This window comes from Cololabis saira, chromosome 18, assembly GCF_033807715.1.
Source record: "Cololabis saira isolate AMF1-May2022 chromosome 18, fColSai1.1, whole genome shotgun sequence".
Taxonomy (NCBI): Eukaryota; Metazoa; Chordata; class Actinopteri; order Beloniformes; family Belonidae; genus Cololabis; species Cololabis saira.
Window position 1 is genome coordinate 13,627,268 of NC_084604.1, and position 14,826 is coordinate 13,642,093.

The 14,826-nt window shown below is 40.2% G+C and overlaps 1 protein-coding gene across 2 annotated transcripts in view; it reads left to right on the top strand.

Moving 5' to 3' along the window:
- The window catches only part of fam184ab (family with sequence similarity 184 member Ab), a 207,478-nt gene that overhangs the window by 164,205 nt on the left and 28,447 nt on the right, over positions 1 to 14,826 (top strand). For both annotated transcript variants that reach the window (XM_061746559.1, XM_061746560.1), the window contains exons 15-18: positions 1,072 to 1,225; positions 2,905 to 3,032; positions 9,842 to 10,026; positions 14,337 to 14,483. In XM_061746559.1, the coding sequence (XP_061602543.1) occupies positions 1,072 to 1,225; positions 2,905 to 3,032; positions 9,842 to 10,026; positions 14,337 to 14,483 (614 nt within the window). The remainder of the gene's footprint in view (positions 1 to 1,071; positions 1,226 to 2,904; positions 3,033 to 9,841; positions 10,027 to 14,336; positions 14,484 to 14,826) is intronic.

Below are 14,826 nucleotides of genomic sequence, written 5' to 3' on the forward strand. Positions count from 1 at the left end.
TCTCCGTGTGGACGAGCATGTAGAATTTGTAGCTCACAGAGAGCACCATGGAAGAGCTCGGAAGTTTGGAAGAAAAGAGGACGAGGTTGGGGAAGCCGCTGCTATTTAACCACTAGGGAGAGCTTTTCTCGTCAGCAGAGGGGGCTGCTGTAAATCCGGGTCACTGACCAATGCAATGTCTGCAGGTCACCTTCACACTACCCCTTTTGTTGCCCCAAAGGTCAGCTGGGCGTTGGAGCCATTCCTTAATTTCCTTTGTTTTAAGACAATTTGGTCTTAAAATCGAGGCTGGTCTCAGAGTTAGGCCTCAAAGTTGAAACTGAGGCCTCCCATATTCACATGGGACTGTGGCCCAACAACACCGCTGTGATGACTCAAAATAGAGAGAAAAAAAAAAGAAAAACATACGCTTGGTGGGAAGACCTGAAATGTTACAAATGAAATAAATAAAAGTAAAAGGAAATCATTACAATCTTACACCAATACAAACATCTCTTTTTAATCTGCCTCCTGCACAAGTAATTGGAGGTAAAAATTATTTCACCGTATCGTCATGTGTTACTTGTTGTGCCACATGAATATTGACGAGGTGAGATGAGGTATTAACGTCTGATGGAGAGCAGCTGCTTTAACTCCAGTTAAAGCCTCGGCTCAGACACTTGGAACGGGAACATCTGAGTATCTCATGGACTTGGTTTCAGAGCTCTTCATACTGTACGTGAGGAAATGGCCTCTTGTTTAATGCATTTTGATGAAATATTCACTCTATTTCTTTCAAATATTTAGAGATTTACTGATCGGTTTCATCTGAGAATATGAAGGAAAAAATAAGCTGTCTTGCTCGACCTCTCTTTTTCCTCTTCATTCTTATATCCATTTTACTCTTTACTTGTCCCTCTCGCCATCATCACTTCTCATTTACTCCCCCATAATCTTTCCACAAAATTTCCTCAAACTCTCTCCCTCTGGTCCTCCCGCACTCTCTCCTCCTCCTTCTCTCTATTTTCTTTCTCTCAATTTGTTCATCTCTCCCCATCTCCCGTTCATCCCCTCCCACCGTCTCTCCAACAGGACTTGGAGGAGCGTCTCCGCCACCATCACCATGCGGAGCTGCAGTCTCTGCGAGAGGCCCACCGGCAGAGCCTCGACACGCTCAAACAGCAGTCAGAGCAAGAGCTGCAGACGCTGCGCTTTGAACTGGAGGACGAAGGCAAAGCCATGCTGGGTGAGCGCTTTAGCAGCACACCCACAGTTTTATCCCAGTCCGCTTGTCAAAGCAGGTTTTTCACACTGATATGACTCAAATGCTTGTCCAAGAAAATAACAAGAATTGAAAACTGTAATGCATTTACAAGATATCTGTGACATCTAGATACAACAAAAACTGATATAGACTGACATGGTTTGTGGGAATCTTTTTAACTCACTAAGAAGTGCTTTTTAGAGAAAGCCAGAAGTATTTGATTTGTTTTGCAACAAAGAGCCTTGCATGCATGAATATACACATGCATTGCAAACAAAAAGGACTAGTGCAAGAAGTACAAGGCAAGCATAGCGAGAACAAACAAGTGATGGCATGAATACACCCAAACATCTTCTGATAGAACATGAATACACCCCAGTGTCTTTACAGAACAGCTTGTTATTTGCTGTTGTATGAAAAGGGCATTTATAATGAAAAAAAACTACTGCTTTTATAAACTACTGTTATTCTAAAGGTATTTGGCCAAAGACAAGTCATTTAAAAGCTCATGAGCTTGTGTAAACACTTGTATAAAAGGCATAATCCAGTACGTTCCATTCAAAGGTCGACGTATTGGATGCTCGAACTTTAAAGAAAAGATTCTCAGCTCTCATTTGTGGGTATTCAAGTTATGGGAAGAGCTTTAAAATGTAAATCACTTTTATAAAAGGTTAAATTAACATAGAAAAAATCTTAAGTTAAATGCATGCTCTGTGTTTTCTCTGTATTAATGATGTTAAAGAGATGTTATAGTTGATGTTATAGTTCTTTTAAAAAGAACTATAACATCTCAAAAGTCTTTCTTTAATTTTTTATCCTGCTTTTAAAATCGTACTTTTTAATCACTCGTCAATGTTTTTATGTAAACCACTTTGAATTGTCACGTGCATGAAACGTGCTCTACCATTGAACTGGCCTTATAGAGTCCACAGATGAGTCTATCCAGGAGCAGTAGTTTGTTGGATTAAATAAAGACATTCGGGGGAACCGAAGTTAGTCCAGAGATGTGAATAGGGTGTTATAATGTGAGCAGTACCCAGTTTGCAGCGCTAACGTGGTGTGCTGTGATGAATGGTCTTCCATTAACCTTCACGTCCTGGTCCCGACGCCACAGAGCTGCTTCCAATCTGTCTCTCACTTCACACATCCTCAGATCCTTTTATTAGCTTTTCTCCTTATCTCTTTCTCTGCTTCTTTTCTGTTCCCCATGTGTGACGTTGCGCATACATTCATTTGTGTGGTCAGGAGCAGAGTCTGTGTATATGTGTTTTTTTTTTTTATCTATATGTTTTGGCTTTTGAAAGAAATACAAAAATGTTCATGTCTACATTTCATTTTACACAACATTCAAGTAGAAAGGTAATAACTGTGTGATCATTCTCTGTGCTTCTCTGAACCATTAGACTCTTGCAATAAAAAGGTGTTTGAAGTGAGGATTAAAGGCCAGAGAGAAAAGACAGCGGAGGCACTTTTTTGTGGAGACCAAAATGTAACAGAATATAATGACTCAGCACCTAATGAGCTCTTTTTTGAAATCAGAATAAAGGCTGAAAGGACATCTCTGAACAAGTAATACGTAACCTTAAATATTTTGCTCCGTTTCATCATATGAAGTATGTTCTGTGCAACTAAATATCCTTATTTTTTTCCGGGCCCTTCAGCCTCTCTGCGATCAGAGTTGAACCACATCCACGCGTCAGCCATTGAACACCTGCGACAAACGCACCAACAGGAGTCAGCGGCTGCCAAGGCTGAGCTGGAGAAAACCCTGGAGTACAATCAGACACAGGTGGGACCTCATAAATGCAGAGCAGCTCATGACAGAAATACTTTATGGTCTGTCTCAGAACTATTTTCATCCATGCCTGTCTGCATTTTCACATTTTGTGTTATAATTATAAAGTAATCAATTGCAAATTGATGGTGGTGGTCAGAAATGTGTCTTAGTAGTTAATTGTAACTTTTGAGAGCGTGACTTGAATCCTTTTGTAGAAGCTGCTGTCTTTCTGTCATGGAAACGCTGCATGGCAACAGAACGGCAGGGCTTTCTAGTCACGTATGAATCCTGGCCAAACGCTTCAGCGCCCTCGCTCCCTCTCACCGCTAGATTGTGTGATTGGAGTGAATCGACACTGCAGACACCTTTGAGCATGCTGAAATCATCTTTCACACAATTACACACCTTTAATCACAGTTTTAAGTGAGAGGTATTTTCTACGGTGCTATTTCGAGTGAGTATAGACTGGCTTGTTGATTTTCATGTACCTTCACCTTTATTGTGAAAGATATTTGTAACAGTATGTTTGGATTGAAGCCGCAGAGACATTTTAACACTTAAAGGGGACCTATTATGAAAAACACGTTTTTTCTTGCTTTAACATATATAAAGTGGTCTCCCCTCAGCCTGCCAACTCAGAGAAGGAGGAAAGCAACCAAATTCTGCAGTGTCTGTACAGCCGCCCGGATGAGCCGTCCAGTGTGATGTGGATCTACGAGCCGTTCAGATTCTGCTCCCGTCGTTACGTAACGACGGGAGCAATGCGTGAAACCAAGCCCACAATTAACTCCGCCGGCCGGAGCTTCCGCCATTTTTTCGTAGCGGTGTATCGCGTCATTCAGGCAGCCAATCAGCACAGAGCCTCATTATCATAGCCCCGCCCACTCAGAATCCCGCATAGATAATGAGGTTAGAGAATGGGAAGATAAAGACATGGCTCAGAGGCTGAAATTCTAATTTATTTAGCAAAAACAATCAAAAGCTTGTTTTTAAGACATTCAAGGCCTGTTTAAAATAGATATTAGATGCCATAATAGGTCCCCTTTTAAATAAGGTAGGAATTGTCAGGGCTAGTGAGGTGAACCCCGGTGCGAAAGGGGAAGCGAGGCAGAGGCACAGAGTCAGCAAGTTCAGAACTTTAATCCGAGGAGCAAACAAAAGAAACCCGAGAGAGCTTAGCACACGGGAGGAAACAAAGACAGGTTGGCAAAGACATGGGGAATGAGACGCGGTTGAAATACGCAGGAAACAAGACACGGGTGAAAAACATTAGGGCGGAGACAGTAATCAAAAAAAGGGGGAAAAACCAGGAAGTAAAAGTAAACAGCAACACGACAGAACCAAGCCTACAAAATAAAACAGGAAATGACCACACTATGAAAACAGATCCTGACTAGTAATCCTAGACAGTTATTTGATTACTTTATTCTCACTTACCACTATGGGCCCTGCTACAGTGGTCAGTGGGTGTATCAGCCTGACATTTGAATGATCTGGATAGGGCTTGCGCCATGGGGAAACTTCAAGCTGGTGTTCTGCAAAACCAAGTCATTGTTTGGAGTGAGCACCAGTACCATCTCCAAACTGAAGGACAAGTTCCATATAAACTTGCTGCACCAATAGACGAACATCTTTTAGTGGAGATGGTGTGATGGTGTGTTGCAGCATCTGCCTCACTGGAAAAGCAAGGCTCATCATCATTGGAGGCTCTCTCAATCCTACTGTTAATTAGATAAATTGTTAAATTGCCAATATTTGTTGTTTCTTCAAACTCCATTCCACCAAACACTAAATGAGCCAATGGCAAAATAAGTCGTTTGGCATTGGCAATATTTCATGGACACAGCCCACATACTCAGGTCTGCTGCTCATCCCACAAATGCATGTTGCTTAGAAATGTGTTACTATTTCAAAGAGAAATAAACAGGCTTTCCAACGGTGTGAGATTTATTACCAACAAGCATTGTTACAATAAAGAAATAATCTGCCAAACACACTTTTTCTGCTTGAATTTATATGCTCTCAAGCACTCAAAAAACTAATTTATCGTAATATTGTGCCAAAGAAAAAGAAAAAAAGAAAGAGGGACAGGATGGGGTAATATTTGATGTTTGAGCCAGAATAACACCTGTCACAGGCTCTCACAGGCGAAGACTAGCGACGTCACCGCCACCCTGCAGGCAACCTCTTTACCACTGCTTGTAAATCATCTTAATGATCCCAAACACTCTGGGTTCCTGTCTCGCCCCCTTGTGATTCATACTTTCTGACAAGACTGCACGGCTGGTTGTCTTTAATTCCCCCGAAAAAAAAGCAATGTGTGGTTAATGAAGGCTAATTTGTAAAATGTTGCGGTCTCAACTGCTTGTCACTCAGAAGTAATGCAGCAAAAGCTTGACTCGGATGTCAGTTTCTCTTCACATTTATCAAAGAAGGTCCTGATTTGAGTGATTTATCAGTTCCAAAGCGGACCTCTTCATGAAGTGTACCTTAATAATAAACTCAGTCGGACGGTTGCCTTTGCAAGCTGTTTGGCCCACAAGGATTTGATCCTCACAAAGAGACGCAGCCAGCAACTTAATGTCTTTTTCCTGAGTCTCAGGAAATGAGACTCATCCACTCTGAACTCTTATAATAAATACAAACAGCTGGCTCTGTGGAGGACAAATAAAGGTTCGTTGGCCATTTCAGTTTGTCTTTATATTTTATTTTGCAATTCATTTTTTCTTGACTTTTTACACTTTTCTAGTGCCTTTAATTTTTTTATTAGCCCAAGAGACTAGGCACTAAGGCTTTAAGTATCATAATCGTGCAATGTTGAGCATGTTTATACCAGAACTGACTGACAGTTATACTTTTTGACTTAAAATTGAGAATACACTAAACCTAAACTTGACTGTCTGTCTATATTAAAACCTGTTTCTTAGCCATCCTTATCACTTCCCCTTTTATAGACATCAACTACACAGGTCCTCGTTCTCCACTGTATGAAAGAGTTGCTTGGTGTTCGTGTTTCTGACAGTCAGACATGTAAATGTGAAGTGTAAAGGGATGACACACAGCAAGGGAGTTGAAATGTGAACTGTAATGTGCAGCTGTATTATATGTCTCCTGCAAGAAGGTCACTATTTGATCATCCTGAATTGGAAGTAACTGTATCCTCTGCGTCCTTCTACCACCTACTGTTTAGTTTTGTTTCACTCGTGGTGAGAGAAGATATTTGAGACTGTTATCTGCCAAAATGTCACTTTGAAATAATGTTTAAAAAGTTGTGCATATTAGTTATTAATGTTGCATGTCTTCTTGATGATAAAACGCTGCATATAATTAAAATTCAGAGACAGTGAGGGTCTGTGTTTACTTTAGTTCTATCTTAAATTGCCAGAGCCCCATTAGCCCATAAATTGTAACTTTCTGTGTTGAGTCATCAGAGTGGAGGCACTCAGAGGCCTAGTCGTCATGCTCTGCTAAGTAATGGTTTTATACTTCCAATTACTTACCAGATGGGAAGGAAGGGACTAAAGTCCATGGTTGTGTGAGTGGTTTTGTGTGTGTAGTGTATGCTTGTTTGTTTGTTTTGCCGTCTGTTTTTGTGTATATATTTACAGTATTTGGTTAAACACACTTACTTGATCATTTCATTTCCATCATGTATTCACACCTGATAGATAGGTTTCACTCTTGGTGGTATAGCAGTGTTTGATGCACGCCATCCACGCAGTTGTGTGGCTGATTCATAACTAATTATCCAGTAAATGTGTAATGAGTTTGTACGACTTCCAACATCCTCTGTGCAGTGAGAAGCTGCCATGCCACAAACCTCAACTGTTACATAAAATCATCATTTTATTTCAGCTCTTCCAATAGGCATGCTTTGGGACTTTATTTAGCTTTTCTTCAGCTCTCCAGGAATCTGATGAGTAGAAATGAAGAGTGAGACCAATACATTTTTCATTGAAGACCTACGTATTTTACCCGTCCCTGTTTTGCCTGATTGCACAGCCAGGCATCAACAATGACATCAAAAATCAACCAGTTACATGAAGTTAAAGATGCTGAAGGGAACTTGTGAATACAAGGTGACAGCTTTCTTATACATTAATTCAGTGGACAATGATTTGACCACATTTAATGTAATTCTCAAGGAATTAAGTGGCATTCAAGTGTAAATTATCAGATTAGATCTCATCTTTTTTTTCATGTGCAAGTCTCTAATTAATTATGAACATCGATTTGGCAGACTAGGCCCAACTTTCCCTCCAGCATGAACTTGGCAGTTCGGGGTATAAATATCGGTGGATGTAACTTTAAATGGCAGCAAACTGTTTGACCTGTTTATATACAAGCAAAACAAACATGAATAAAATACTTTTTAGACTTTGAAAGGAAGATGGTTTCATAAAATGAATGTCTTAAAACATCAAACAGCCATATTTGACCCACTATAACATCTAACATAGAAATCCTTTTTTTTTCTATTAGCTTCGTTTCCCAGTTGTTCGGTTTGTTTGTTTGTTTGTTTTGTTGAAGGTAGAAAACATTTTCAGAGGAACAGCAGTGTTTTGCAGCAAATGCAGCACCTCCATACAATGATTGACAAAACAATGATCTGAGCGTAAACGGCAGAAAACTATTATGTTGCTAAGGTTACACATGATACATTTATACATTTACATATTTTTATTCCCAAGTAAAATCTGAGAAAAACTTTTGAAATTATCCTTATTTTTCTTTAGCCAAACTACAAACAGAGCTGCATGAAACTGTAAATGTTTTCTTTGTTTGCACTCTGTTGAAGTCATAGTTAACTCAGCCTCAAATGCAAAATGGTCTTTCTACAAAAAATAACAATGGAATAGTTATTAAAGCATCAGAAACCATTAGTTTTTCACTTAAATTAAATTTTAATGATTGACACTCTGACGTGTGAAGGCAGCACGTTGTCTTCATGTGGGTACTCCACTGAACCTGCTGACAAAACCAATGCTCATGTTCTCTTTCATACCGCCACAATAATGCCTTGTGTCAGCGGAGAGCTCAGATTTAGAGAGCGGTCGGTCGGTCGATCGGTCGATCGATCGATCGATTGATTGATTGATTGATTGATTGTATTATGCCTGAATTCTTGCATGACAGTGTTGGGTAAGAAACTTGAGAGTGACTAAAATGTTGATGTTATATTTAATGGTAGAATTAATCTTTTTTATTTTACTTTTTTACAGTTCTTTATTGATCAAAAGTAGGTTTAAAATGGAATATTTTGCCCCTCAGACCTTGACTATACTTAAAGGTTTGTTACTATTTGTATAGGCCAACACTACAGTTTAATAATGTTCCCTGAATGCCTCACATGCAGCAGCCTGGCACATATTTATCACTGACACCGTTTCTATTAGACCCCTGCAATTCGCTCATCAATCCTCCAGATGAGTGGAAGATGCGCACCTACGGACTTTTTTGTAGACTTCTCATTTCCTACCATTTTACCCTGAATGTTGGCAGTTAAACGAGAAACAGAATTCTCTTTCTCATTTATGAATAATTGGAGCAGGAACATCGCTGTCAGACACACTGACCACATCCACACGCTCCCCTCAAAGTAGTGTTTTACCTCCAATATCTTTTTTTTTCCACCATCTCCTGCAGCAGGCACTACTTTTTTCCGACCGGGATTTGATTAAGTAGCAGAAGACGCTGCTTTAGTGAGCCTTCTCCACGATGGAGAGGACGAGCACAGGCCAGTTACTAAATAAAACCTCGTTGTAACATCTGTTAGGTTTTTTTTTTTTAAGAAAAACTCCTTTCAGCCCATTTTTATTAAATTGTGTTGATAATTAAAAAAAAAATATTACTATTAAATGAAATTATGACTTGAATGAACCATTTAAATGAAACTATTCATTCTCAATATACCTTTTATTAAAACGTTTGAATGTGTAAATCAAGTGCAAGTGTATGACAGATGTATAGTCTTTATGTTTTGATGTGTAAATGTCCAGCAGCGTCTGCTGCCAGTCAGATAAACGTATGGTTGTGGTGGCGGGGGTGGAGGAAGCTGTGAAGCAGCGGTGCGGGGGAAGAGATGGGATCAGCTCCATGGAAACCAGGGCTGCTACCACAACAGCACGTGCATGGGCCTCTTGGCTTGGCTGGACATAGTGTGTGTTGTACAGTATTAGCTGGGGTTTACAGGAACCGTATAAAGTTGTGATAAAGTCACCGTATGATACACTCACCGTGTAACAACTTTGAAAGTCTGTGCTCACTGGACAGTGTGCACGTATGCCACTATTTCTACACACAAAATGCTTTAAATGATAAGAACTGATTAATGTAAAGTCCCCTTGTGTTAGTCATGTTTCCCAGATGTATTGATTAGGTGTAGTATGTTAAATAAGATTTCATGCAGTATATTCAACTAGTAAATCATTTATTGAACTTCTGTTTTTGTCTGTGCAACAAAATGCTTGGATGAATGAGTAAAAAGTTCAGTTATTCTTGTTAAACTGTCTAAAGATTTTAAAGATCTATAATTTAAACTACAACTTAAAAATGTGTTTATAGCGTTTATTCTTTGACGTAATATGTCTCAACATAAGACCATAATGCCAGTTTGCTTTTAGACACCCGTTATTACCCACCTTTACATTTCCAATGCTCTTTTTTTGCATATTCTTTCATTATAAAATGGAAAAAATGCACATAGACATGTAAAAGCCTAAGAGTTGTGTTATTTAAGAAAAAAAAGGAAAAGAAATGTGAACCTCAACTCTGCAACCACAGCTTTGATGAAACTGAATTTGACCTCCTCTCTTGGCCAGGAGTGTGAACTGCTGGGCCGCATCTCTGAGCTGCAGGAGGAGGTGTCCCGGAGGAAAAGCCACATCGCTCAGCTGGACCACCAGATCCACACACTTAACGAGAACATCAGCACTCTCACCAAAGAGCTGGAGCTGAAGGGCAAGGAGGTGCTCAAGATTCGCAGTGAAGCCAATCAGCAGATCCGGTACGAGCCAGTACTCACCTCATCAGTGACATTGCATACAGATTATTTCAACTCTCTTTTTCCTGTGTTTGAAATAAGGTATCCAGACTTATTTTTGCTGCATTTACATACAAAAGGGAAGTTCTGTTTTTTTAATTTCCTGCCAGTTTTGTAGTTTGCCGTATTGTGTGTGCTGAACTTCACATAAGGTGGGCATAGCCTTTTAGAAGTTACCAGGTCGACGTTTACCTACTGTAAGTGTGATGCAAGCTCTTTATTCCTTTACTTCTGTACTTCATCCAAATTCTGTGCTACCACAGTTCCATTTAATTTCACTGTTGCTTGGCAACCACTTTCCTTTTAATTTTCCCATGGAGTAATGAGAGATGTTCTTGTGTGCCTTATTGTTTTTTATGGTTTGATTGTGTTGTTGAGTTTCCAGTCTAACCTTTATTCTATAGTTGCTGGTATGTCGTCACATGGAGACAGTTTGACACCAATCAAGGCTCGTGCTTTTCTCATCAGTTAGAACATAGATGACTGTTATATTGCACTTATGCCACCATAAACGCTTGGACTAAATAGGATAAAAATGTATTTTTTATTTCGTACTTCTGAAAACACATTTACATGTGTATTTTTTTGTTTTCTTTCTTTTTCTTTTTAGTTTTTTTTATTTATCAGACACTAGGAACAGGGAGGCCGCGAGCCTGACACCACTGGACAGACAGCAACTTAGAGAATATATGCCTCAACAAAACTATCCATTTACCAGTCTCAATATCAACTTTGCTGTCAGTTATAATACCTCTGTTTGATTAGCAACATCATTAGCATATGAAATAAATGTGATCACACCCTCTTTTTCCCCCACACATCAGCAGTGACCCTGTCATTCATTGACTTTTCTCGTCTTCTTCTTTTAGTATTAAGGTTTACATATTAGGGCATAAAATGTATGATCTTTACCAGGTTTTAAAATAAGTGTAATACAACCTCAAATGAACATATTACTTTATTATCATTATTTATTTTATAAAACATGATTCTGGGAGTCCACCAATGGAGCACCTTTTTTTAATGTTATCTCCCATTTTTGTGGAGAACATATGACTGACTCTTTACAGCACTGCTTATTCAGTGAGGATGGTGGGCACTTGTTTATGAACGGCTCTTTTAAAGTTCCCACCACCGAGTTTCAGCTGGATTGAAGCCTGGAATGTAACTAGGCCATTGCAGCATCTTGTTTCTCTCTGTCGTAGGTCTGTGGTGGAGCTGCTCAACTGTTGCATCGTGTCATTTAGGCAAAACTCTCGCTGCTGGACATCACATGATAGCTACTCTGATCACAATGTAGCATCACAGTTTAATCTGGAGCACAGAGAACTCCATGGTGGACTCGGTGGTCGCGAGGAGCCCCAGTCCTTTTCCATTTAGCATGCTACCTGAGTCCCGTAGGGTCCGAGAGGAAGCATAGAGGTTTTTTTGGTATTTCAACCTGCTGAGACGTTTACCACTATTGGCAGTGTTTTACATCTTTCCCTCCATTGAATGATGGACTCCAACATTTTTTTGAAGGCCTTGTGAATGTTTGCAGGTTGATGGACAGTTTGTGAGGAGTGTATGAAGGTTTGTATGTGTGTGTAAGTGTTTGAAGGCTGCCCACACAGTTATTAATGCCTAATTTGTACGCTGGTCGCTTTTATCCTCCCTCTCTGCTGCCAGGTCCACGTACAGCCCATTTCTTCTTCTGTTACATAACTCCCCGTCTGAATTCTGGTCATGGGGACAAAAATAGACTAATAAATAAATAAAGAAGAAGCAGGGAGAGATAAGATGTGCACCCCTCAGGGAGAGTTGGCCCATGAATGAGAAGCAGACAGACGTGTTTCTCCTCTATCATCTCCTCACTCCCTCTGCGCTTTCATCAGCCTTTTTCTTCCCCTCATTTCATTATCATCTTCAATTCCCATTTTTCAACATCCAAGCATGCCTCTAGTTCTTTTCCCACTGCTCCAAAACCCTCAGTTAAACATGGTACTATCACTGACATATGAATTATTTAGTACATTTCTGTGCATTTGTTGTTTTTCATAAAGCTTTCAGACTTGGCATAGTTTCCAATTAATTGACGCCACATTTGCAATTAATTTTGGCGGATTTATTTATCAAATTGGATCTCCACCTTAATTTTCTCGCACGTTTTCATTGAATGATGTGTTTAGTCGTTACGTCAGTTCACTTTTCTGATCCAACCAACATTTCCTCGGAGGAGCTGTCGTGTATATTTTGTTGTGGAGCTTCCACAGATCCTGTTTCAGTCTGAAAGTGAAATATCAGCCAAGTGGCAAATCAAATGAAAAGAGTCATTTTTAAATCACAACAGGCGCTGGTCTGTGCTGAACCGTGAGCAGAAACATTTGTGACACAAACAATGTGACTCGCTGTGAGGTGATGTCACGGACCCGCGATTCACCGAATTCATCACTGAAAAAAACCCAGCCTGTCCATTGGTATTATTTCAGATAAGAATCAAATATTAATATTAAGTGAACTTGTCTATTGAGAGGGGCTCTTAATGTTCTCACTCAAATGAAATCTGTTACTATGACACGCTAGTAAAAGTAAGAGATAAATAATTTCACCTATGAAGATCTGGACACATACGTTGAATTGTGTGCAAATATGTGTATGAATATATATATTTATATATACGTTTTGAACAAACCAACCACTGGTTCCTCTTCTCAATGCTCAGTTTTAACATCTTCAGTTCCTCACCTTCTCTCCATCCACTGGTAATGTTTTTCTTTAAACCACCGTCAACTTAATATGACCTTTGACCGCCATCTGTTTGTCAATGTCATTCATGATCTGAGATTTGCATCATCTCACACCGATCAATACTAGGAGATTGGGCTGATAATCACACAGGGAGGATGTTACTCTAACTGCTGCATGCACATGCAGTCACATGTCAACGGCAGAGCAGGATGGTGAAGCTTCTCAGTCTACTAAGTCTCCATTTAGGTAAACAGCCGAGGTTCTGTAAGTACTGACATTCAGGGAAGATTTATTTCGGTGATGAAGGCATTTTAGTTCCCAAAGCTATTAATCAGATAGTGTCAAAGTACAATAATGTGCTCAAGTCTCTAAGAGAAACTTAAGAGCTATTTGTAATACAAAAAACATGCAGGGTCAGCTTCTGCATATATTAAAGACATACTCACCGCCTCATGAAACCCAGTTTTTAGGTCCATCCTAAACGTCCAGAACATTATATTAAAGGTCAAACAACTAAAAGGAAATAACTATATATATACGCTCTGTCTTTGTAACATCACAAGAAAAAGCTTTTGTCTTTGTTTCCAACACCCAAGCCTCTTACCTGTAAATGATCACCAGGTACATGAAATGAATGTCCACCAAGGACACTGACTTGGAGGTCTCTGGCTCTGCACAAATGCTCTCACTAGGTGAGGAGTCATCTGATCCCGGATCTTCCTAGAAGGAATGTACTACACCTGGTGCATGTTACTCCAGGGAATACATGCATGTGATAGTTTACCTAACCATTGATCCAGTTAGTAGAGACGGTGTGTCTCGCTTCAAACAGTAGCTCCACCATGCTCCAGCCTTGTGCTTAAAGGAGCATGAGGCTCCTTTTAAGAAATGAGACTCATTAGCGCCACCCTTCGCCACGACGGCCGTTGGGGGTACTGCAGCCAACAGCGGAGCCGGCACGGGAGAACGGGGAGAACGCGCATGCAGCGTCATGTGACGTCACATCCGCAGGACAGCGCGGGAAATTCCGGTCCGGAATTGCAGCACATTTTGCAGCACACAGCCTGTTCAAGGCAACGGAGAGATACACTAGAGGGCTCATTCTTTTTGGTTTGGAACGCTTCATCTGACATTATTACTAGAAAACTTAAAACGTATACGAATTTTTTTCAGAAATCCTGCCTCAATCCTGCCTCATGCTCCTTTAAAAAAATAAATAAACTCTTTATCGTCTCTTTAATTCGTGTCAGTTTTGAGTTCTGAAAATTCCCGCACCAGGGGAAGATGTAGGCCTGTTTATCCCCTCAAGGTGTTGTCAGCAGGGTTTGCATTAAAATCTAATGCAGCACTGATTTAAAAACCATCCTAAAAGCACTCTCAAGAGCTGTCTCATGCCCTTTCACCAACTCGTGTGTAACACATGACTTTTTTCTATGCAAATACATTTGTTTTAGTCAGACTTAAACATGTATTTTTTTTCCCTCTCTATTGTGTCTTAAACTTTGCTCATTTCATGAACTGAGTTGTCTCTTCTTCTGTCTCTTTAGGGCTCATGAGCAGGAGCTGATGAAGAGGCACGAACGGGAGCTCGCCGAGCTGAGTGCCGTCCACAGCAGGGAGACGCAAAACATGCTGTCAGACTTCAATAAAGCACAAGAAGTGCTCAAAGACAAGATCTCTGCCCTTCAGATACTGTACGTACATACCGTGTGCTTCTGGGACATGTTCAGGCCGCTGGAGGGCAAAAGAAGCCTGTAGTATTTCTAACTTGTGATCCATCATCAACAATATTACTGCACGTTGTCAGGTACTGAGTGAAAACATGAAAACAGACATGTTTTCTCTGAGTATCAGCACCACACCTGCATGAACACTACACGTTTCCTTTTTTGGGGGGCTTTTACAGGTTTCATTTTGTTAATATCCTATTGTTCCAGGATATGGCCACATTTGTCCACTGCCTCTATTATGGAGCTAATTAAGACACATTTATTATTCCTCACTCTGTGCTTCCGTAGTGAGCGCATCCATGACGGC